The 23100-nt window shown below is 40.2% G+C and overlaps 1 protein-coding gene across 1 annotated transcript; it reads right to left on the reverse strand.

The window, feature by feature from the left end:
* Positions 1-2365: 2365 nt before the first annotated feature.
* On the reverse strand, positions 2366-22889 carry SLC5A7 (solute carrier family 5 member 7). The gene is made up of 8 exons (XM_063127474.1): positions 22680-22889; positions 16359-16472; positions 13582-13737; positions 8876-9024; positions 7420-7563; positions 6012-6165; positions 4313-4530; positions 2366-2986 (listed from the first exon to the last, which is right to left on the reverse strand). Exons 1-8 carry the CDS (start codon positions 22855-22857, stop codon positions 2366-2368), a joined length of 1734 nt encoding a protein of 577 aa, XP_062983544.1. The 5' UTR covers positions 22858-22889.
* Positions 22890-23100: the final 211 nt, after the last annotated feature.

The raw sequence follows: 23100 nt of genomic DNA on the forward strand, positions 1-23100 counted from the left end.
CAATACATCACATTGAAAACAAGATGAGCCAAAGGCCTGGGAGATGTATCTGTTACTGACGTGTACCATTTCAGACGGCAGGTGGAGGATTAAAAGTCTGAATGCTCTCCCACATAAGATATACTCACCACACATACAAGACAAGCATGCCAAGAAGATGATTTTAAGCTAGCCTTTTCCTTGACATGCTAGTATTGTAAAAGGGGATTGGACAAATTCATGGAGGATGGGGTTGTCAATGGCTACCAGTCATGAATAATGGCTACATATAACCTCTGGTATCAGAGGCCATATGCTGCTGCATACCAATTGCAAGGGAACATGTGCTATTGTGCTCAGGTCCTGCTTGTGGGCTTCCCATGGGCATCTGGTTGACCATTGCAGGAAATGGAATTCTGGATTAAAAAGGAATTTGGTCTGATCCAGTAGGGCTCTTCTTATGTTGTAGAAAGCATTTTATGTTGGAAAGGGGAGACAGTCAAACTATTGATGAGCAAAACCCCTCCCCTTGCTTTCCTTGAAAACTGGTATTTTGAGAGGCCCTCTTAATATGGTGGCTTTCTAGACAACAACCCTTTATTTGTAGGGCTGCCAGAGGACTGTCCTCCATTTCAAGGGGCTGTCCAGTCCACATCCAGTTTAAAGATAAAGAACCATCAGAAGAAAGAGCTGGCCCTTGACGTTGCCCGTTAGAAATGAGACATTATAATAGTCATTTCTAACTTTGCATCTAGACATATAAAACAGCCTAAACAAATGTTATGCTAATTTGGTGTCATCTTTTGTCCTGTATTTTGGTGATGATTTCCTCTTTTTTCGGTGATTCTGAAGTGGCCACCCTACCAGTTGAATTTTATGAGAATTTGCCAGGGAGACTTGAAAAACAAATAAAATGGGTGAAGCCTGGCCTCTCTTTTCCAAGTAGAAAACCCTTATCTTTTGAAAGGGGAAGGAGTAACTGGTGACAAGGAGGGCTCACTAGACAATACAGAACCCTTGCTGGCCTATTCATAACTGGAAATGATAGGCGGTGGGGGGTGGGGGTGGGCATCATCTCCTGCTGAAGATCATGGGTTTTGTCCTGAATTGAATACCATGCTCCTGTCAGGCAATACCGGCTGAGGTCCAGAGCACTATGCCTCCCATTTCAGAGGCAGAGAAAACTACAAATGCCATAATACTCAGCAGCAAATGTTTCAGCCCCACAAGGCTCCTCCTTTTCTAGTAAGACCTCAATGATGTTGATTACTGATTCCCCCTATGCAAATGTAAGGTTGTTTTTTTTTATTGCTTGGGCAGGGTGGGGGGAACTAAGAAAAGGCTGTCAGCTCTGGGGGTACTGGGTGAATCCCATGCTGAGCTTGACTGAAGCCTTAGCTAGAGCTAAGGTTTATCCCGGGATCGTCCCGGGGTCGTCCCTGTCTGCTCCCAGGATATCCTGTGTGTCATTTACATGATCAGGGACGACCCCAGGACAATCCCAGAATAAACCTTAAGTTTAGCTAAGAGCTCAAACTCAATGGAGTGAAGTTTATCACCCAAGGGAGCTTGCATTCCAAATGCTCACCCAATTCAAAATGTCACACCTCATTGAATCATTCAGTACTGGCCTATCGTCTGAAATGGTACAAACCAGCAACAGAGGGATCACATGGTGCGTCTGTTCCTCTGTAGTAGGTTTTAATTGTTTTTCTTTCCATTCCAACTAGATGTTGACCATTCATTAGGGCTACGATTTCATCTTCCAGGTGCCTAAATACAAGCTCCCCCCCTTTCTCCCACCAAAGTGACTTAATGGTGTCTTTTCAAAATTTCTCTCCTCTCCCTAGGTGGGCATGCGTCTTACTTTATAGAGGATGTTTTTTCTCTATGGGAAGGGCCGTCCTGTCCAAGTCCAGTTTAAAGGTAAAGGAGCTTAAGACGAGCGATCAAAGCACCTGGGCAGCGTCACAGTATTCCCCACTATGGTCCGATGTATTGTATTTTCATTTAAATTATAGCCATCGTTTCTAAATATGCTAATTTTATGGAAATCTTTCTCCTCTTGTTTTGGTGATGCATTTCCTCTTTTTTTTGGCAATGGCCACATGGCCACCCAATCTCCTCCTCAATCTTTAGTATTCTGCTTCATTGAAATGCTGGAAGAGCGATATACTCTATAATCCCACCCAACACATTTTATAATGATACAGACTATACCACAGACTATTCTTCTTCCTGGAAATGAACTAAGTGAATTGTGCCATGGCGTTTTGTTCGCTATCCATTTCCCCTTCAACTAAAATGCCTCTTCTCTCTCTTTGTGGCATACCCTGTTGCATTGTGGGGGATGTGAAAGCACTATTTCTCTTCAGCTGGCTCACGGTCAATTGTCTTCTGCAATGGATACCTCTGGGCTTGAATCAATATCACTGAAGGCCTCTTTATTTGTGAAGGTGGAGCTCAGCGTCAAACTGTGTCGAGGGTTCACAGGTGCCAGCTCGTTTAGAACAATATTGTCATTTTTCACAAGTGTAGTCTTGTCCATGTTCTCTTTACTGTACTTTGCGACAACGGCATCAAGGAAGTCTAGTTTGGGCGGCAAGGTGCCACTCTCGAACAAGTATTTTGCAAGATAGGATATTCCAATGTTAGTGAAGAAGGAGGTAAGCATGGCTAATGCCTTAAAAGGGAATCTCTGGACATACCTGTCTTCGTCTTTATACCAACCTGGATAGAAAATCAAGGGTTGCAAGTGTAGGTATGGTTCTCCTCCTGTAATTCGGAGAAACAGGCCAAATAGATATCCTGCAATGGCACCGTAGGTGTTAGTCCATTTGATAAAAAGGACACACAGAAGCTGGGGGAAGATGATGATGTAAACCAAGTCAGAACTGAGGTACCAAAGTCCATAAACTGATTGAGCAAGGAGGGCCATTGCTGTTGCTGCTGCTCCAAACACGAAAATGGTTATTCGCATGACCCAAACGATTTCTTTGTCCGATGCCTGTAAGGTAATAGGAACAGTATTGGTTTGTTTTCTGCTACTGACCTTAATGCAGACTGAAGAGTAGCAAAAAGTACCTCTTAAATCTAGAACATTCATGGTTCATAACCGAAATGACCTGATAAAATTATTTCATGTGATAAGTCCACTCTGCAAGCATCCAGCAAATATTGAGCCTTTGAGATGCAGGATTCATCTCTTACAGGAACTGATAGTTGATGCTATTGAACCATGATAACTAAAAGTCAAGCAACAAATATATCACCTGGTACAGCCTTCCTGGTGGAAAACCATATTTCAAAGTAGGTGGGGAAATGGTATGTTTGAAATTTCCCCAAAGTAAAACAACAACACTAGCTGCATATAGAAAACTAGTCCACCAGGGAGATGATTAGGCTAATATCCTTCTCCTCAAATGCTACCTTTTAATCTTAAGAGAGTTTGGAGAGCATTCAATAATTCCACAACCCCCCCCACCCATCTGAAGTGGTATGATCCTATGCAGGATGTGCCAGAAGGTATTTATAAAAAGAGGTCAATTCTGAAACGTCCCATGATTGTCTGGGATGATTTCCTGCCCTGTTCATACAATCTGGAAGAAGAAAAAAGGTGCCCCTAGGTGCCGATGTACATGCCTGCTTCAGTATATTGACTGTGGAAAAGGGGAAGAAAAGGAGCACTCCATTGTTTTTGAGCCATGGAAGGCACTGAGAAATGGACCAGTTCTGTACATACCAGTGGGCTTCTGTGCTTCAAAACTCTGAGCTCTGAGCAAAAGCCTTTCCTAGGATCCACTCACAAGGAATAAGTGAAGGGCAAAGCAGAGTTTGTATTCATTGAGCCCACAAAAAATGATACACTCAGTGCTTGCATATTCTGACCAAGGATCTTTGGGATCAATTTAAAGTAGCCGCTGAAGATGAACCACAGTTCTGTGTCTCAAAGTTGGGACAGGCCATTCGATGAGCTGCCAATGTAACTTTAACATTGAAAATCGTGGGACTGGCAAATTAGTTAGTCCAACCTCTGCCCTAAAGGAGAATCATTTTCGTTACCCTACCTTATTCAGATCATGGTGTGTCACAGAGCAGAGAGCAGGAATTAACAAAGGGCGTTGTGCCAGATGTGCCTCGGGGCAAGGAATAATGCCCTTTTGACATATTTTGGCCTGTGGAGGGCTGGGTGGGTGTAGGGTCAATCCCCCCCCCCAATTCCAGTTGACCACCCTTGTTTATGTGGTAAATTTGTCATCCGTTACCATACCAACTGCAGCACTGCTGTCAAAACACACAATGAACTTGCATTGTCATTTGATATTTCACTTACACTTTGCCGAAATGAAAGCTGGTAAATATTCCGTGCAAACATCGAACTTGCTGATAAGATGGAAGAGTCGGCAGAGGACATGACAGCAGCAGACACTGCCCCAAGGCCAAAGAAGGAGATATACACTGGGCAAAGGTATTGAAGGACAATTGGTAAAATCATGTCAGCTTCATCTTTTATCTTGGGATCTAAACCCCCATAGTCTGTCTTGTTCCAATCTGGAATGCAAACATTCAAGGATTGTTACAGGATCTGCACAAAAGGAAAGCCAAACTTCTACCCCAAGGTGATCCTAAAGTCTGAAACCTGGATAATGTGTGTTAACTAAAGAAATGTGCATATCTTTGTATAACCATTTCTCCTGCTAGTCAAGTGGAGAGGCAAAGCATGATGGAGAAAAAGAAAGCTTTTCTACTGGACTGATGGAAATCTTGTTCAGTCCCCAACCTCAGCATTGGCAACACACTTTCAAACCTAATTTAGTAGCTTAGGAGCTAGAAACATGCTTTTAAACAACAGCAAGCTGCGTTTCCCAATATGCTGTGTTCTGTGACCAATAAGAAATGTCACATTTGTATGATATGTCACAGGTCGGTCTGAATTTTCCTTATCTTTTATACAATAACCTGGGCGGTGTGCCAGTATTATTCCAAACATACAGATCAGAAATTAAGAAAAAGTTGATAAGGCTTTGGGATGGGATGGGGAGGAAAGACTTTATTGCTCATTTATTGAACACCCAGGTTTTCTAAGGGTCAATCCACACATTCTGGGTTGGATCCAGAATTAGTCATGCATAGAGTAGACCTATTGAAATGGATGGGGCTTAAGTTAGTCATTAATGGGAATTAAGTTTAGTGGTACTTAGAGTAGATCCATTGAATTTAATGGGCCTTAAATTAGTCATGAAAATTCCCTCAAAGCTGCTATTGACTCTAACAGGAGTTTCCTTTACATGGGAAATAGCAGCTTTGGGTAGGACCACAGTATGTCCATGTGTGCACATGTGGGGGGTACGGGTCAGTCCCCATCAGTGCCTGCAATGTTCATGATCCTGATTGGGCTCCCCAGTGGCTGCTGCTTTAAAGAAAGATATATCCAAATGCAATCATGCATTAAATGTAACATTTATTTTGACCCCAGTCTCAATTCCGTCCACACTGTCCAATGGGCCACCTGGGAATTCCTGTTGCATGGAGTGAGTATATATTACATACACAGGACTTTGATGACTTCCTCATGCATTGATGGTAAAAAGTCCAACAGTTGCCTATCACGATTGTATGCAAATTTAGACAATGTAAAGAATCTCTCATTTCTGAAAGATAAGATTAAACCCAGAAGGTGTGGTGGTTAGAGTGTTGTATTGGGACTTGGGAGACCCGGGTTCTAGTTCTCTCTCATGGGTTGACTTTGGGCCAGTTACTGTTTCTCAGCCTAACTTCCATCACAAGGTTATTGTGAGGATAAAAAGGAGAAGAGGAGGCTCATGTACACCACCTTGGGCTCCTTGGAGGAAAAGGGAGGATGTAAATGCAACAACAAAAAATAAAACAAATAAGGAATAGTTAAAAGACAAAGAGGGAGTATCCTTGTGGAAAGGATACTTGGGATGGTCTGGTTGAAAAATCACTTGCTTTAGGATAATTCTGTTGGTATCTGCTGTTTTAAGTAACAGTGATCTGGGCACTCAATGTACCTGTTGATGCTCCTATTGCACCAATGAGTATTGCAGGTAATGCCATTACAAGACATCCAAAAGCTGCCAGAAAGGAGAGCACTTGAGCATACGTAGCAGATGAAGAAGAGAGGACTCTTTGGAAATAGGCTTGCCACGGGATTCCTCCTAAGATCTGAAAATAACAATAAGCAAGCCTCCTGTCATTCCTGGATCAGAGTGACCTTCTCTGTAGTGGCACCCAGCCTCTGGAAAACACTCCCTCATATGGTTTGGGAGGCATAAAATGTCACATCTCTCAATTGCCTCCTGAAAGCACACTTTTCCACACAGACTTTCCCTGGGCTGTAACTGCTGCTGGGTTTTACTTTGGTTTTATGTGTTACTTTTAAACCCTTTAAAATTTTATAATCTATCTTTTTATGGTTTTAATTGTGAACTGCCCAGAGAGCCTTGGCTATTGAGCAGTATAAAAATGTAATAAATGAAAATAAAAAATAAATTTGAGTTCACTTGAGCTTCCCCTGAGGCAGCACTTTACTCTGTCAAAACAATCTCACCCAGGAACAATCTGTAATAATTGAGTAGCTCTTTTCTTTCAGGGTAGAGAGTCATCTCAGAGAAGGGTCCCTCATGAATGACTTGGGAAGCCTCAAGAAACGCAGCACTCACACCCTGCTACAGTGTGTAGAAAGCCCCTTCTTTATATATTTTCTGGCATAACCTGTCAACAAGCCTGGTCCGCTTGATCACTCATCGTCTTTCCATTCTATCCTGCACAACACTTCTCACAAGATGCCACAGAAATGGTTTTGGAAATTGTAGCTCTCAGACTGCTCCCTAATCCAGAGCAGGTAGACACATATACTAGGGCAGGGATGATCAGAAAGTAGATCTCCCGATGTTTTGGACTTCAACTTCCAGCATTCCTGGCTCTTGGCCATGCTGGCAGGGGCTTCTGGGAGTTGACATCCTAAACATCTGGTGATCTACCTTCTGCCCATCTCTGTCCAAATATACATGTCTGCCTGCTCTATAGCCCACTTTTAGGGATAAATCTATTTGGCTGCTGCCATGCATTCTCTTCTTAATTATTGCTATCCAGGCTTACTACCTCCTAAATGTCTTCCTTTATACTACCCACATATCTCCTCATTCATCATCTCATCTCAGTCCAATCACACTCCATTATTATTTAAGGTTTTCCTAAGTCAGCTGCAACAGAGGCTTCTTTCTGCTTTTCCAAAGCTACTTCATTAATGTCAGATAACTGTAGAGGTGTACAGTATGTTCAGCATATGGTTAGACAGTTAAAAAGCTCACTGTACCATTCAACAAGTATCTTTTGCTTGGCTGCTTTGAAATTTTAGAGTTCACAACATAAATCTGTCAGTGGTTATAAGCCATAGCCTCTCACAGGAAGGCTCACCAGTAAGAAGAAATTGTCAAGCCATGTGTAGATGTCCACTGTATTAATGGATCCAAGCCAAGGGTCTTGGAACACTTCATGTACGGCTGTGTACCCAATGTCAGTTACTGCAGGATGGGACATGGCAAATGGAACACTGATCCACTATAACAAAAGAGAAACAATTTAAAAAAATGGTGGTAAAGAGATTGTAAAGAAATAGGATCAATACTTGATTCAGTACTTTCTTTTTATCAACTTCCAGGATGTCAACTCCCAGTATTTTATGAATGTTATACTTACCGTTGTTACCCGCCTCGATCAAAATGGAGAGGCGGGTAAGAAATAAATTATTATTATTATTATTATTATTAATTATTATTATTATTATTATTATTATTATTATTATTATTATTTCTTCAATTCCAAATACAAGTTTCTGCAACCAAGAAAATACAGAAAGTGCTTGTTCTGATTTCCAGAGTTTCTTTCAGCCCCAGTCCTCCCCAAACAGGCACAAAACATAGGTAAACAGAAGTTGCATATGGAAACATCAAATGAATATATTGCAGAGATCTTTTTCTGCATTTCAGTCAGTACCCAGTGGGGGTGGAGCTTCTGAAGGACCTGAAGTGACCAGTGTACTTAAGACCTCAGGTCCTGAGAGTCTCTTGCCTGAAACTCTGACTCACATACTTTTATATTGTAATTTCTAGTCATTTGAGATGTCATATAACTTCTCTTCTTCTGACTAATTTTCTAGGGCATCCAGATGAAAGATTAAGGAGATTGCCCATACACTACTTTGAAATGTAATTTCCAAAAATCTGCCCTGAAGTACTACTGTTGGTAGAATGCTTACAAGTATGAATGCTCTACAAACTTGTATAGTCTTCAGAGAACCAAATGAGGAAGTGAAGTGCCATAACTTGGTGGGATCCCATGGGTCATGGGGAAAGCCTTCACCCTTAACTGTGTAGTTAGCATGGGAGAAGGTTAGGGAAATGCTATGGTGTGCACATAGCACCAGCCAACTCATATTAGAGAAAAGGCAATCCATGAAAAGCTGTGAGATATTCAATAATTATAAATCTCCTAAACTGAATGTTGCCCTTTAGCATCTAGTGGGAGTGGTACTAGTGTAAAATCTGGAAGCTTTGCTTTTGGGGCAGAGTATTTTGCTGTCGTAAAGAGATGGGCATAGAGCAATTGTCCCTCTAGTTCTTCTCTGATCAATAGGCATGGATTAAATCTATGGAGTCTGCAAAGATACAACAACACGTTGCTTCTCTACGTAATACAGACAATATAAAGCACAGCTTGACCTGTAATATTTGAAAAGAGCATTCTTTCTCCCCCTGCCCAACACAGATATTCAGCAACTTTCCCATAATTTTGGTCTAAGCAAAGCTTCCAGCATTCTGCATTGGGCAAGGTCACCATGATTTCAGACATGGAAAGATATATAGAAACTCACCAGTCCTAGGAAAATGCAGAACAGCTGGACCACATCGGTATAGGCTACTGAGTAAAGGCCTCCCACCACTGTGTATAGAATCGCAATTAGGGCAGAAATAATGACTGAAATATTGATATTGACATCAATGATCACACTTATGGTGGCACCTGCAAGAGGGGTTTGGGGAGATAAACAAAAATCAGCCTCTCTTAGCAATTCAGGATCTTTTCAATGTAATAAGCTCATTTTGCCTTAGTTTCTAAAACAAGCTCATTATTTGCTGATATGACAGATTCATTGAATAGTCTAATTATACTGTGTCTTTTCTGAAGTCTGGTTTACACAATTTCTTTACAAAGTGGATGCCCCTTGAAAAGACCTTGTGTGGTATATTCTCCAATGTGCCACTCTGAGGTGTAGTGAAGGTCAGTGTATTGTCCTTCCACATCAAAAAGCATTTCCAAGCCTGCACATGCCACCACTAGGAATGTTCAATGTGGGTGTGAACTGTCCTTTTGTGAAGCAAAAGTACCATCTGAGGCATCACGAACCATCAGGATGGCATGCAAGAAGCACCAGGTCAACTCTTTGGAGTGAAATTTGCACAATAAAGGCAACATGTAGGATGATTGAAAGAAGGAAAAGGGGAAAGGAAGATCTGGTGAGACCTGAGTGAAATTATGTGGCAGGAAAACTTTCCAAAGTGGCATTATTATTATTATTATTATTATTATTATTATTATTATTATTATTATTATTATATTTATAACCCTCCTTTTCCCTACTCCTGGTACTCAAGGCAGTTTACAAGATTAAAACATGTACAATTAAAACATAAAAATATGAATTTACAAAAGTTAAAATAGAATTAAATCTACAATAAAATTAAAAACACTTTAAAAACAGTAACGGATTAAATAAATAAACAATCCAATACATTAGCACAGGTCCTGAATAGTTCCAAAAGCCTGCCGGAACAAAAAACATTTTGCCTGCCTCTGAAAGTGGAGGCAGAGGGAGCCAGCCTAGCCTCCCTGGGAAGGGAGTTCCAGAGCCTTGGAGCAGCCACCGGGAAGGCCCACTCCTGCATACTCATCAGGCGTGCCTGGGATGTTGGTGGGACGGAAAGGACTCCCCAGAAAATCCCAGAGCATGGGCAAGCTCATATAGGAGAATATGGTATTTTAGATAACCTGGACCCAAGCCATAAGGGGCTTTATAGGTGAATTCTGTCCCAAAACAGACTGGAAGCTAGTGAAGCTGTTGTAACAGGGGAGTTGTGTGCTCCCTGTAACCACCCCTGGTCAACAATCTGGCTGCAGCTCTTTGAACCAGCTGAAGTTTCTGAACACTCTTCAAAGGCAGCCCCACATAGAGTGTGTTAAAGTAACTCAAATGGGATGTAACTAAGGCATGTGTCACCATGGCCAGGTCCGACATCTCAATGTCATTATGATGCTGAAACGTTCAATTTACACTGTAACTTTAAGGGCAACTCCAGACTTTGGGATACAAAATTAAAGACATAATCATAAGAACATACGAAGTGCCATGCTTGATCAGACCAGGGGTCCATCTAGTCCAGCACTCTGTTCATACAGTGGCCAACCAGCCATCGGCCAGGGATGAACAAGCAGGACATGGTGCAACAGCACCTTCCTGCCCATGTTCCCCAGCAACTGGTGCACACAGCCTTATTGCCTCGAATACTGGAGATAGCACACAACCATCAGGGCTAGTAGCCATTGATAGCCTTTGCCTCCAGGAATTTATCCAACCCCCTTTTAAAGCCATACAGATTGGTGGCCATCACTGCATCCTGTGGTAGTGAGTTCCATAGAACTAGGTCTGATGCGCATAGGGTTGTGACCCAACTTATCCCCATCTATTCCTTTAAGGATGCTGAAGTAGCAGGATAATAAACACACACACACACACACACACACACACACACACACACAGAGAGAGAGAGAGAGAGAGAGAGAGAGAGAGAGACAGACAGACAGACAGACAGACAGACAGACAGACAGACTTCTTGAGCTGTGATTTGATCCTTCTAGATCCAGAATAAAATGTACTGATCTACACAGCTTTTTTCAGTACAGGTATTCTGCCACTGAACCTCTTATAGGTCTCACATGGCAGCTTTCTGTTCACTTGGTTTGGCACTATGGGCTGATTTACACATATCATAGTTTGGTTTCTCTGCACTTGATAACTGTACACTTGCCGAGCTGAATGTGTGAACCTTGCGTTTGAGGTGCTGAGTATGTTCTGTCGGTGGGGTTAGATCTACGGTAACCATTCTGAACATTTATGTGTTTATCTGTATGAGTGAGCCAGCCTGAAGCAGTATTGCTGTCAACGCAGGACTTTGAAGCAAACAGCCAGGGCCCCACGCAGAAGAATGGGATCCCAAATGCAGCACGACTGGCTTAGCACATTTTGAAGTAATTGAATTAATATACATTTCCATGGAATGAGGGTGTGTGTGTCTCTCCCATAGGACCATTAATTCAAGAGTGTAAAATTAACCGCAGAACTGGCCCTGTGAGTATCAGAAGGACTGCAGAGGAAGCAAGGAGCTAATGCCTGAATATGTCGCTCTCCAGGGTCCTGTTTCAGAGTATATTTCAGCCACTCATTGTGTCCCCCTAGCATCTATAACTGAGAAACTTCCCTTAGCTCTTAGTCTGCAAGTTGTCCTTTTGTGAATGTAACACACTTAAAAGGCATTTACAATGTTGGCTGCCTCCTTGTGAAACACCACAGAAAGCCTTCCCTTAGATTGACCTGCGTTAGAAGAGCACCTATTTTAAATCCCCTGAAAGTTGTTTAAGCTACTGAGTTTCCATCACCTCAGCGTGCAGTTTATTCTCTCTCTCTCGAGTACTTGCAATAAAATTATGGTTTAAAAGCTTCCCATGGCTTTCTAGCTAATCAGAGCTCAGCTGGAAATAAGCTTGATTATTTTATTTTTAAAAGACTACACTGCCAAGCAGCTTTATATGTGCAGTGGGGATTGTTTTGTTTTTAACTAGCAAATGCTTCAAAGTTGACTTATCTGAAAGATTTCCCCCACCCCCATGCTAAGAAAACTATCAAACTTAAATTTTATTTTATTTTTTTGGCAGCAGAATGAAAAACATTCAGAAACAAAATTCCATCATGGACTGAAGTCTAGAGATAGCTAACTACAAAATCTAGGGCCATATCTACACCAAACAGCATATAACACTTTGAAAGCAGTTTGAAAATGGTATATGGGCCCCAACAGCTGTCAATACTGTTATAAACCATTACAAAGCAGTAGTGTAGATCCTGCCTAAATCAACCTTCTCCAGCTTGGAGGCCCCCAGATATTTTAGATTACAAATCCCATCAGCCCAATGCAGCATTGCTAATGGTAACTGTATTGCATGCTGACATTTACATGTCTATCACATGCCACTTGCTCCTCCTCCACCCACTAGATCTCTAAAGGCACAATCCAATTCATGTTTAGACAGAACAAAGTACTACAAATGGCTGGGGAATGCTGGGGGTTGTAGGACTTTCTCTCTCTCTAAATATACATAGGATTCCACCCTAAACCATTAGCAAAAACTAAACATTTCTTAGTATGCATCCATATAAAACACATATATTCTACATTTGTATATATTCTTTTATATTATGTAAGAATAAATCTTCTACCTTATTTGATCATAGAGTTTACTGAATGTAGTATAATTTATTTATTTTTAGCTCAGTCTTTTATGGTAATCAGACTACAACCACAGAAATACTGAGATAACTTTAACAAGTCCATTTTCAATTGCAACATAATCACTCAAAATCCCTTTAACATTAAAGCAAGTTGTAGAGCCAAAGCCTTTCAGGATGAATCTCCTCAGACATTACTATAAATAACAGGACACCTGATATTTCTACACAATTTTATTTTATCAGTTTCCTGACAATCAGCTCACTGTTGATCATTTTGGTCTTGGAGGGCACCACCAGTTAGTGTTTTATTTGGGTTTGTGAATTTATGGCTGTTTATAAGCATGTGAATGCACATGCCTGCTTCTCATTTTGCATGCTATTTATTTACAACATTTGTATACTACTCCATATCTAAAACAGATCCCAGAGTGCTGAATATAAGACGTAAAATAGTATAAAGATAAAAAGATTAAACAGCATATTAAAATTATTCTTTTTAAAAATAGAATGCCAATAAAAAGTGCAGCCGGTCAGTTAAGGGATGCTTCCTGGAATAGAGTTGTTTCCAGAAGGTGCTGGAAGCAACATGGTGTTGACGACTCTCTGATTAGGGGCAGGACATTCTAAAGAAAAGGGGCCACCACACTGGACATAGGTCCATGTGGAACCACCACGAGCAAGCCCTTTGATGACCTCAGTGACCGGGCAGGTTGTTAAGGGAGAAGGCACTCTTTCACATATCCTGGACTCAAGTTATTTAGGGCTTTGTACACTAATGCCAAAACCTTAAACCTGGCCCGGGAGCGAATAGGCAGCTGGTGCAGTTACCTCAGCAAAGGAGATGCATGCTAAAAGGGGGCAGTTCCCAACAACTAGCTCCAGCTTCATGTTTCCTCTGTAAATGGATTGCCAGTATCTGTATTGATCAAAAAGATTCTCTTTTCCAAAAAGATGTCCAGGAACTGCCTGTTGGTTGTCTCTGCTTCATACAATGACATTATACCTAGAATTCTTACCTAATGCAGAGAAGATGGCTGCAGCCCAGAACATTTCTCCCATCAGGGCAGGTATGAAGATAAGCCCTCCCATCCGTTTCCCATAAATTTGCTGAAATGGGTCCAACATTGTCACATAGCCTTTGGAACGCATGGGCTTTGCAAAAAACAAGCCACCTGAAACATCAAATACCAGAAAGATCATATAGAACTGGAAGGGAGTAATCTCAAGGTTAGCTTGACCAAGGTAGTTTCTATCTCCAATAATCACTCTAAATCAATAGTTCTGCATTTTCATGTAGAAATACATTTACATTTCCTAAAACACTGCAAATATTCACTGGATGAGAAAATGTTACTTTCGTGTAGCACCTTGAACACATGTAGTGTGCTACAGAAACTGCCACAGGCAGATGCTTCCCCTTCTCTACTCTACGGCCTAATCTACACCAAGCAGGATATTGCACTATGAACACGGTATGAAAGTGGTATATAAAAGGCAGGAGCCACACTACTGCTTTATAGTGGTATTGAAGGGCACTGACAACTGTTGGGGTCCATCACACATACCATATACTGCTTTCATACTGCTGTATCCTGCTTGGTGTGGCTCCTGCCTTTTATACACTGCTTTCATAGTGCAATATCCTGGTTGGTGTAGATTAGGCCCAGATGATGAAACATTCTGTTCATACAGTAGGAAATGCCTGTAAGCATGGGTAGGTTCTTCATGTTGATGAGAATTAATCCCTTACCCGTTCTCATTGATAGGGATCATTAATGCTGGCCTGAGTGCAGTAAACCAGGGAACCCTTAAAATCCAGGTTATGGCCCATTGTTGCATATGTAAGAAGCTTAAAAGGCAATGTAATTGAGCTTATTTAATGAACCTGCCATAGGGTTTTTGCTTATTAACAAGAGCAGCATAGATATTTATTCCTCCTATATCTATACTATCTTATGCTAAGAGAGCCAATGGTTGGACGTTGACGCCTGACTGAAGATAGATTCTGGGGAACAATTTTGAGTGTGACTGAATTTTGGGAAGTGATTGTTGAGAAGGAGAGTCATTTTGACTTTGTACAAGAGAGACGTCTACAGGAAAAGTTTGTGGTTGATGCACCTTTTTAAGACAAGTTGCCAACCACAGGGGAAAGAGACAGGAAGTTGGAGACCTTTTGAGAAATAAACAATGGCATCAGAGGTGACATTAGTATTCAATTTTAGAGTATGGGACTTAGGAGGAGCTAGAGCAGCTCATGATAACCAATCAACAATCTTAAAACATAATAGTTATCAAGTAAGGAAATAGGCATGGAAATTGGCATATAGCCTTTATGAAAGGTTATAAAACAGAGCTTCATCCCAGATACCTTCATTCAAGATTCCTGGTGTCTTTTCCAACCCCATACAAAGGGTCCTCGAAGTAGGGTAGATCCTTCACTGGTGAATATAGTAAGCTAATTCGGTTCTTTTTTTGTTTCTGTATTAATTATGAAAGGTGTCTGTGCATGTTACTTTTTTCTAATAAAAGCATTCTATTCTGTTTTAAGCTGTTGTCTCTCTATGTGGAAGTGCATATCAGTGTCAAGGCAACCTCTTCTCCTAACCCACCCCAGAGTTTAGTGGACAAGAAATGGGAACCCATCATAATTATACATGGATGGTTTGAGGAAAAATCACCAGTAAATTCCAATTCCCTACACATATAATTTCTGGACTTTAAATAAAAACATGTATTCTGTTACAAGCATGGTATTAAATTGAACAAATTCTGGATTCTCATGGATTGCTCTGTTTAGTGCAGTCAGCCAAATAATAATGGTGCTTGACTGTTTTCATGTACTGTAACATTACTAGGCATGTGAGTAACATAATTGATATCTAACAGAACAGAAAAAAGATGACTTCTTTTTCCCCATATGATAATGAACTGTCCATTGTACCATTATGACCAATTGCTGCCAAGAATTGAGAACATGATGATGGGGCTGGGCCTTCTCATTGTAACTGTTACTGGCAATGTACTATCAAGGGAAGGGTGTTACTCATCAGAACAACATTGTGGTAGTAAAAGAATACACACCAGAGACTGGATCCAGGCTCAGTGAAATCTATGAGATGTTTATCATAACTAATGGAAGTCCCACTGATTTCAATTGGTGTAATGCAAGGGTTGGATCCAAACCTTAGACAAGAAGAAGTCTGCTTGCACAATAGGGTTTCCCCATCCTCTCCTCCCCCAGCAGCCCCTCCCATGCCTCAAATCTGCTCTGGAGCCTTCCTTAGTGCCCTGAAGCATTTTTTTGGGGGGGAGGGGAGGAATAGAGGGCTGCAGTGAGGAAGGGGAAATCTGTTCCGTCAGTGATTCCCTTTTGGTGACAGAATGATGTTACTGGATACAGCTCACAGCAAGACTAGGCCTGGATCCAACCCCACGTATTTAAGAGAGTTCATATTACAACTGAGAGATCATATTACATTCCTGCCTCCTCCAAGCTCTTTGCACTGCTCTTTGGACAAGCAACAAAATAGAGCGCCAATATGTGGAACAGTGCCGGTTCTTAATACCTTATGGCAGGCCAGTAACTGCATGGGACCTCTCCTATCTCTGATGCTGATTCCCCCCTCTCTCATTTTCCAGAAATTCATACACATGAAAACAGGAGCAAGGGTATAGTTGGCCAAGCTGTATTCTGGTCTGCTGGCTTGATGAAATAATGAACCTTGGCTGAAGCTTTAACTGTGCTGCTTCAATGAGAAATTTGTCATTTGCTTCATTTATGGTTTGAGCTTACCTACAACCAGGCTGAGAGCATATCCAATGGGTGCTTGTGCCCAAGCCAACCCATGGCCTGGTAGATACACAGCCTCAGCAGTCCCATTGATGTAACCGCCTCCAACCCAGGTGGCTGAAGAAGAAATGGAGAAGAACTTTGAAGCATATAATGGACAGGGAGAGAAATCCAACAGAATGTATTAATGCTACTAATGCAGAATCATACGGTGTTTCCAGAGGGAGGGTTCCTAGAACCAATAGTCAAAATACATACAGTCTTTTCTTCCTGAATGGATTTTTTCTGGTACGAAAAAAAAAAAAAGCTGGAAGAGGTGGTTGGAAAGCGTGAGGTGAGGAGGGCTACAAATTGAAGATGATATAATCTGGAAACCCCCTCCATAAAATCCCATGAATGAGGCAGTGCAATTCCACAATAAAAGCTCACCTGGAAGCACCCACAGGGAATGACACTGTACACAGTCACATCTCAGCTAAAAACTTCGAGCTGACATGCCCTTAATATGCCTATTTATATTACACATTAAAGGTGGGATAGATTTACCCATTCTAATATTAGAGAGTACTAAAGAAAGAGAGAGAGAGAGAGAGAGAGAGAGAATAAACCATAATGGTCTCATACACCTAGACCAATATTAGCCTTGATGTGTTCTCTGGGATTATATTTCTGGGTAGTCCATTTCTGAATTAAACTACGCCTTTACACATAAGGCTTGTCTTCCCTCACATGAGAAATGGCAGCATCTCTGCTGTAGCTCTCCCCTGAGAGGCTAATGAACTGATTCTCAGTGGCATCTCCATCAAGCAGGGGATGGTGAATAATCTAAGGCATCTCACATACAGATACATTCTAATTCAAGCTGGGTAAATATTCCGACAGAGCCAGTTTGATAGAGGGAATCTCCCTACCCCCTATTCTCTAAAGACTCTTAAAAATCATCTCCAAGTGTTTATGGTTTTATAAAATTCTTGCTTATGGTGGTGGCCATGATTTTCTCTTGAAAAATCCATTTTTTGTTTTGCTTTGGAAAAATCGTTGTGAATTGGTCTCTATCATGACACAGGCCTCAAACACCAGGCCTTGACACACACAAACCCTCCTCAAGCCAAGTGCCACCACTTTAACAACCTGAGGGTATGGTAAAACACAACCTTTCCCTCATATGAGAGGGTAAATGCTAGAATCTGAAAAGGTTTTACTGTGTATGTAATAAGCTGCAGTTATATATAAGGTGTTTACAATAGTAACTGTAGAGCAGGTGATAAAGCCAAGCAGACATGTGGTTTGAGGTAACAAAACAAAATAAAATGTTTATTTTTGTTTAACAGATCTTATTTACTTCAAATTCAAGTTTACCTGCTTAATCTACTAGTTTTAATAAAAACATTAATCTTAAGTCTCTTAAAATCTTATCTCCTTTCACTCTCCACACCACTGACAATCCTAACTGACACTCCCAACTCCCAACCAACTAACCAACTAAACTCCCCCATTTATACTCCTCCCCCTTTCACAGCATCATCAGCCACACCCACTCAGTCCAACATTCTGCACTCACTAGACATACAAAGCCAGACATACCTAAGGGAACAGAACTGTGGGGGTACTGCCACAGTCTCCATTTGTAATTTTTAAGAGGTCATGCTTCCCCCACCCCCATTTTTAACAAAATAATTTCAGCAACCCTCTTAGCAAACCAGAATTACATGTTTCAGATAGGCATTAATAGTAATACAGGATAAACTATCACAAATTGTGCACTGCGGAATTTACTCAGTGCTATTGTAATGCCATGCAAGAATCTTGTACTCCTGCAAATTTTGTCATAGAAAAAGAGTTAAACCATACTCTCCCAGCACTGTGGATCTGAGCTAAGTTACTTGCATTTCATAAAAATTTAAAGAGACTGGAGATCAAATCACACTTCTTCATTGTTTCAAACACTTTGGCCCTGGCTTTCTCCCAAAAGAAGATCTGTGTCCCATCTGGTATATGTGACAATCAGGCTAAAGGTGTAAGAGTGAAGCTGAGCTTGACAGGGAAATAGTCTGGGAATATCTAAGCATCTTTAATGTGCTTAGGTACTCAGTTGCAGATGAACTGCATCCTAGGATGTTGAAGGAGCTAGTGGATGGTCTCTCAGAGCCTCTTGGAGAAATTCTGGTGAACAGGTGAAGTATAAGAGGACTGGAGGAAGGCAAATGTTGTCCCTATCTTCAAAAAGGGCAAAAGGGAAGATCCGTGGAATTATAGACCAGTCAGTCTAACATCAGTACCTAGGTAGATTCTAGAGCACATCATAAAAGCATGATCTGTAGGCACCTTGACACGAACACAGTGATTACTGGAAGCCAGCATGGATTTTTCAAGAAGAAGTCCTGCTAGACTGACTTTCTTAGTAGTTTGTCGAAATGCTGTGGACATAATGCTGTGATTTCAGCAAGGCATTTGACAAAGTGCTGTATGATATTCTGATTAGCAAGGTAGTTAAGTGTGGGCTGGATGGCACTACTACTATGTGAATCCACAGCTGGCTGGAGAACTGTATTCAGAGAGTGCTCATCAATGGTTCCTCATCAAATCGGAGAGAGGTACCGAGTGGGTGCCACAGGGTTTGGTCCTAGGCCCTGTATTCAACATTGTTATTAATGACTTGGAGGAAGAGGTGGTGGTGAGGAATGCTTAACTAATTCACAGATGCCACAAAATTGGGTGGAATAGCGAAGACTTTAATCTTGATAGGTTAGAAAACTGGGCCAGAAAAATAACAGAATTATATTTAACAGAGATAAGTGCAAAATTCTTTCATTTAGGAAAGAGAAATCAAATGTACAGGAATAAGATGGGGGATATCTGGCTTGACAATAGTACGTATGAAAAGGATCTTGGATCAACCAGAGATATACCAGTTGGTCCCAGTCTATCTTCTGCTTACTCCTGGAATAGAATATCCTGGAAGAGGACGTGGGTGAACATAAGTACTGCAACATTGTACTGAAGGGCCTATGTATATCAATAAATTATCCGTTAAACAATAAGAGTATCAAACAGCAGGTCCACCTCAGACCCACTTTCAGTACTTGCTGAAAGCATCTGATGAAGTGGACTGGGTCTACAAAAACTTGTGCTAAATACATTTGTTAGTCTATAAGATGCCATAAGGGTTTGTTGTTTTTGTTTTTGCCGAAAGCATTACTGTTAGCATGATTGAAAGGACAGATATTGACTCCTGAATTTCTCTTCAAACAAATTTGCACAATTCATTTTGCACAATGCCTTTGGTTTTTCTACAGTCCCTGAACAAATTGCTGGCATTTTATTGTTATTTATTTCTTACATTTTTAAACCTCCCAATAACCAAAGTTATAAACACATTAATGACATAAAATTCAAAATATATTAAAAAAAACCGTTTTAAAATTTAAAGCAGCCCAGGACAATGCCAAAGTAAAACCAGCAACAAAGGATAAATGATGCTGAGATGTAAAAGCACTAAAATAATTTCTTAAATGTATGCATTGCACACCTCACAGACTCCGTAGAGTGCTCAGTGCCTGTCTCTTGTGCAACATTCTTGCAGATATTGCTAAAGGCACACAAGAGATGTCAGTTATAATTATTCCATATATAAACTAATTTTATTTCTCATATATTAGATCCCAGTTTGAACCGAGAGATGATATTTGGGATGCTTTATATAAGCTTAGTAAGTAGAAAAGCTAGTTGCAACTCCTTTTCTTCTGGTTTTAAGACCATTTCAGAAGGTTGTTGATGGCAATATTTTGATTTTAATCTCAGTGACGTGTGTGTGTGTATGTGTGTAATCTTCCCAAGATTTTCTTTTTTTAAAAAAACACACACACACCATGAAACTTTATTCAAAATACATTTAAAAACAGAGACTACAAAAAGGAACTTCACACATAACAATTCAATAAGATCACTAATTAAGTGTGTGTGTGGGGGGGAATAAAATAAAATAACTGATTATATCATGGGTATGCTTGTGGGACAATTAGAGTACAACAACCTACAGAGAAGCTCACTGGGTAGTGAGTGAATTTGGATGTATAAGTTGTGTGGCTGAACCATAGTCAGAAATGTATCTATATATGCATCCATATTTATATTTGATTGGAATCTGATCAAATCTTCATTTAGGATCTCAGGCACTAAACTTATTCAGGAGATTATATATATATATATATATGAATGAAAATGGTTATATATGCAGTGTCAGTTAAATATATATTTTGCTGCCCCAAGTGTTTAAGTCTTCAATCCTGAGTACACGTATCTGGGAGCAAGTCCCATGGAAGTCAGTGGGACTTCTCTCTGAGTAAACATGCATGCTATAAGATTGAGCTGTATATCTGTTTCTGTGTTGAAATGAAACCTGTCATTTCTTCCTATTTCTACCAGCAGCATTTATTTGTATTTTGAGAACAAATGCATTTAGATTTGAATTCTTTTCTGTGATGTGTATATGTGTGTATATGTCTGCCTGCCTGTCGATCTAAATATGAAAAAGAATAAGACTAGATAGATAGTCTTATTATTTTTCCTTTAAATGTCAGTGGTAAAGAAGACATTTTGCCCCTCTCTAAATATTTATTAACATATCTAATCACAGTAGACAGCTGGTACTTCTCCCAACAAAACTGTCTGCAAAATTCAGTTATGTTGACAGTCTTAAATGCAATTTGTCCTTCAGATGATAGAACCTATTTTTCCTCTCTGACAAAACACCAATCAGCTAACATTTTCCATATTTAAATATGTGCTTACGAAAAATCAGTGTGGATTATAAAGAATGTTAAGCGATCTAAATGTTTGCAGGATTGGGACCCTACCAAATAAGGGCTCTTCTTTCATTGGTGTATAGAGCTTCAAAACCTAGCCTGTTAAAATCACAGGAACTATGAATCCAGATGTTGCCTGTTAGATTGCAATTCCCCATACAACTATTGTATATCTTATAGAGTTTTGCCTGTAACTGAATGATTTTTTTTTTAAAATTGAAATCAATCGGAATGGATTAGAATGAACTTCTGCCCTTATTTGAAAGTAATCTATGAGTAATTTTAATTTCAATGTTGAAAATACTACCAAAAGGGGGAAAGCAGCACTGATAGAAAATAATCAAATTTGGGTCCAAAACAGGTTTTCTCTTGACTAGATGTAGCCTGCCTCAAGAGTGAAGCCCTTTATAATAAGTAGAGTGGAGTCATTTTACATCTAAAAGCATTTTGCACAGATGCGAAATTTTAGTTCAGTAACACCTGCAACTGAAGACCTAGCTATAAACACTTTAAGCATTATGCATAATGACACACAATTTAGACCCCTTCCTCCCTGTGATGTCACTATGAACTCAAAATGGCCTAATGTGGTATGAAAGAACGCAGACCCCTCTATCCATCTGTATCTTTCCTTTTTACATCAGTACATAGAATAACATTAAGGCTGCCACCCTGTGCAGGGAAGAAGCCCCGTTACACACAGGAGAAAGCCCCTTTACAGAGAGTAAACATATACAGGAATGCTCCGTATGACCTACTCAACTGTACTGGCTTAACTACAAACATCTGGCCTAAATTGCTTTGTGGATCATCTTCTGAGATGCTGAATTAACTGCTTAAATGGTGCCATTGCAGATCTAGCAAATTCCTCATGTAACCATATCGAAGGTGGTTCATCTCTAAGTAGGCACACCTAAAATGGTCCTTGTTGCATTATATTTTGATTCTTCCCTGTATGTAAACACACACTTACCCCATTCAGTGTAATACTATGCAATGGTTTTAAAAGCTAAAAAAAGTAAGAAAAAATTATAAGCTTCATTGACAAATTCTTACGAATCCTTACTTTATGTGAATGGTTGACTATTTCCCTTTCTTTATTCACCAGTTTTACATGGTGGACAGAAGATCAGGAACATTAAACAGTGTTTCTTTGGATTTTATCAGAGGCATTGAAAGAATGGTTCATTCATTAGATAGCCTCTATGATAAATATTGAGGGAAATTATGTTTGTATATCGACATTGAGTTGTTCATTCTGCATTATTCAGCAAGCCCAGTGGGTATATTTTTCAAAGCAAAACACACATGAGTTCTGTCCTCAGTGTGAATACGTGAAATCAACTTGTTGAAGGCTTTCTGGCAGAACTATTTATGTTTCACTAGACGTAAAGTAGCATTTTGTATGATCTGTGAAGTTGCACTTCTGAAATGGATAGATTTACATGAAATAGATACATTTACATTCACATGAAAAAATGGCGGAAACATTTGAATGGGTAAAAAGAGAGGAACATACCAGTCATGGTAAATCCACCAACCAGCAAGCCAATATCTCTTCCACCAACTATAATAGCTTCCCTACGATCTCCATCACTGCCACTGTTTTTAGTTTTCCAAGAAGCCCATATTCCAACAAACAGGATGGCCAAGTAGAACACAATGATCGCTATAAGCCCCTCCACGTGGAAAGCCATTTTGAAGTCACAACAGTTCTCTGGATTGCTATTTTGTGCACATGAGAGCTAGAGAAAAGGCAGTAGTGTATTATGCATTTGCTGAACATCAGTGGAATTTTTTTTGAGTCCAAATAAAACTTGAGCATTAAAATTCTATTTGTTTAATACTATAGTTTATCTAGATATGGATGCTTTATTTCAGATATAACATTTGCCATTTTTCAGACAATTCACATGTGGTTCACAAAGGTCGCACCACCT

This window comes from Elgaria multicarinata, chromosome 5 (assembly GCF_023053635.1).
Source record: "Elgaria multicarinata webbii isolate HBS135686 ecotype San Diego chromosome 5, rElgMul1.1.pri, whole genome shotgun sequence".
In the NCBI taxonomy this organism is placed as follows: domain Eukaryota; kingdom Metazoa; phylum Chordata; class Lepidosauria; order Squamata; family Anguidae; genus Elgaria; species Elgaria multicarinata.

What these genes read in the sequence shown, in the direction of transcription:
- SLC5A7 (XM_063127474.1), bottom strand. Translation starts at nt 22,857, where the DNA reads ATGGCTTTCCACGTGGAGGGGCTTATAGCGATCATTGTGTTCTACTTG. An exon ending in TGCTCTCAGCCTGGTTGTAG is followed by an intron (nt 13,738 to 16,358) that starts GTAAGCTCAAAC and finishes TTGATGTTTCAG; the next exon opens with GTGGCTTGTTTTTTGCAAAG. An exon ending in TGCAATAGGAGCATCAACAG is followed by an intron (nt 4,531 to 6,011) that starts GTACATTGAGTG and finishes TTTGCATTCCAG; the next exon opens with ATTGGAACAAGACAGACTAT.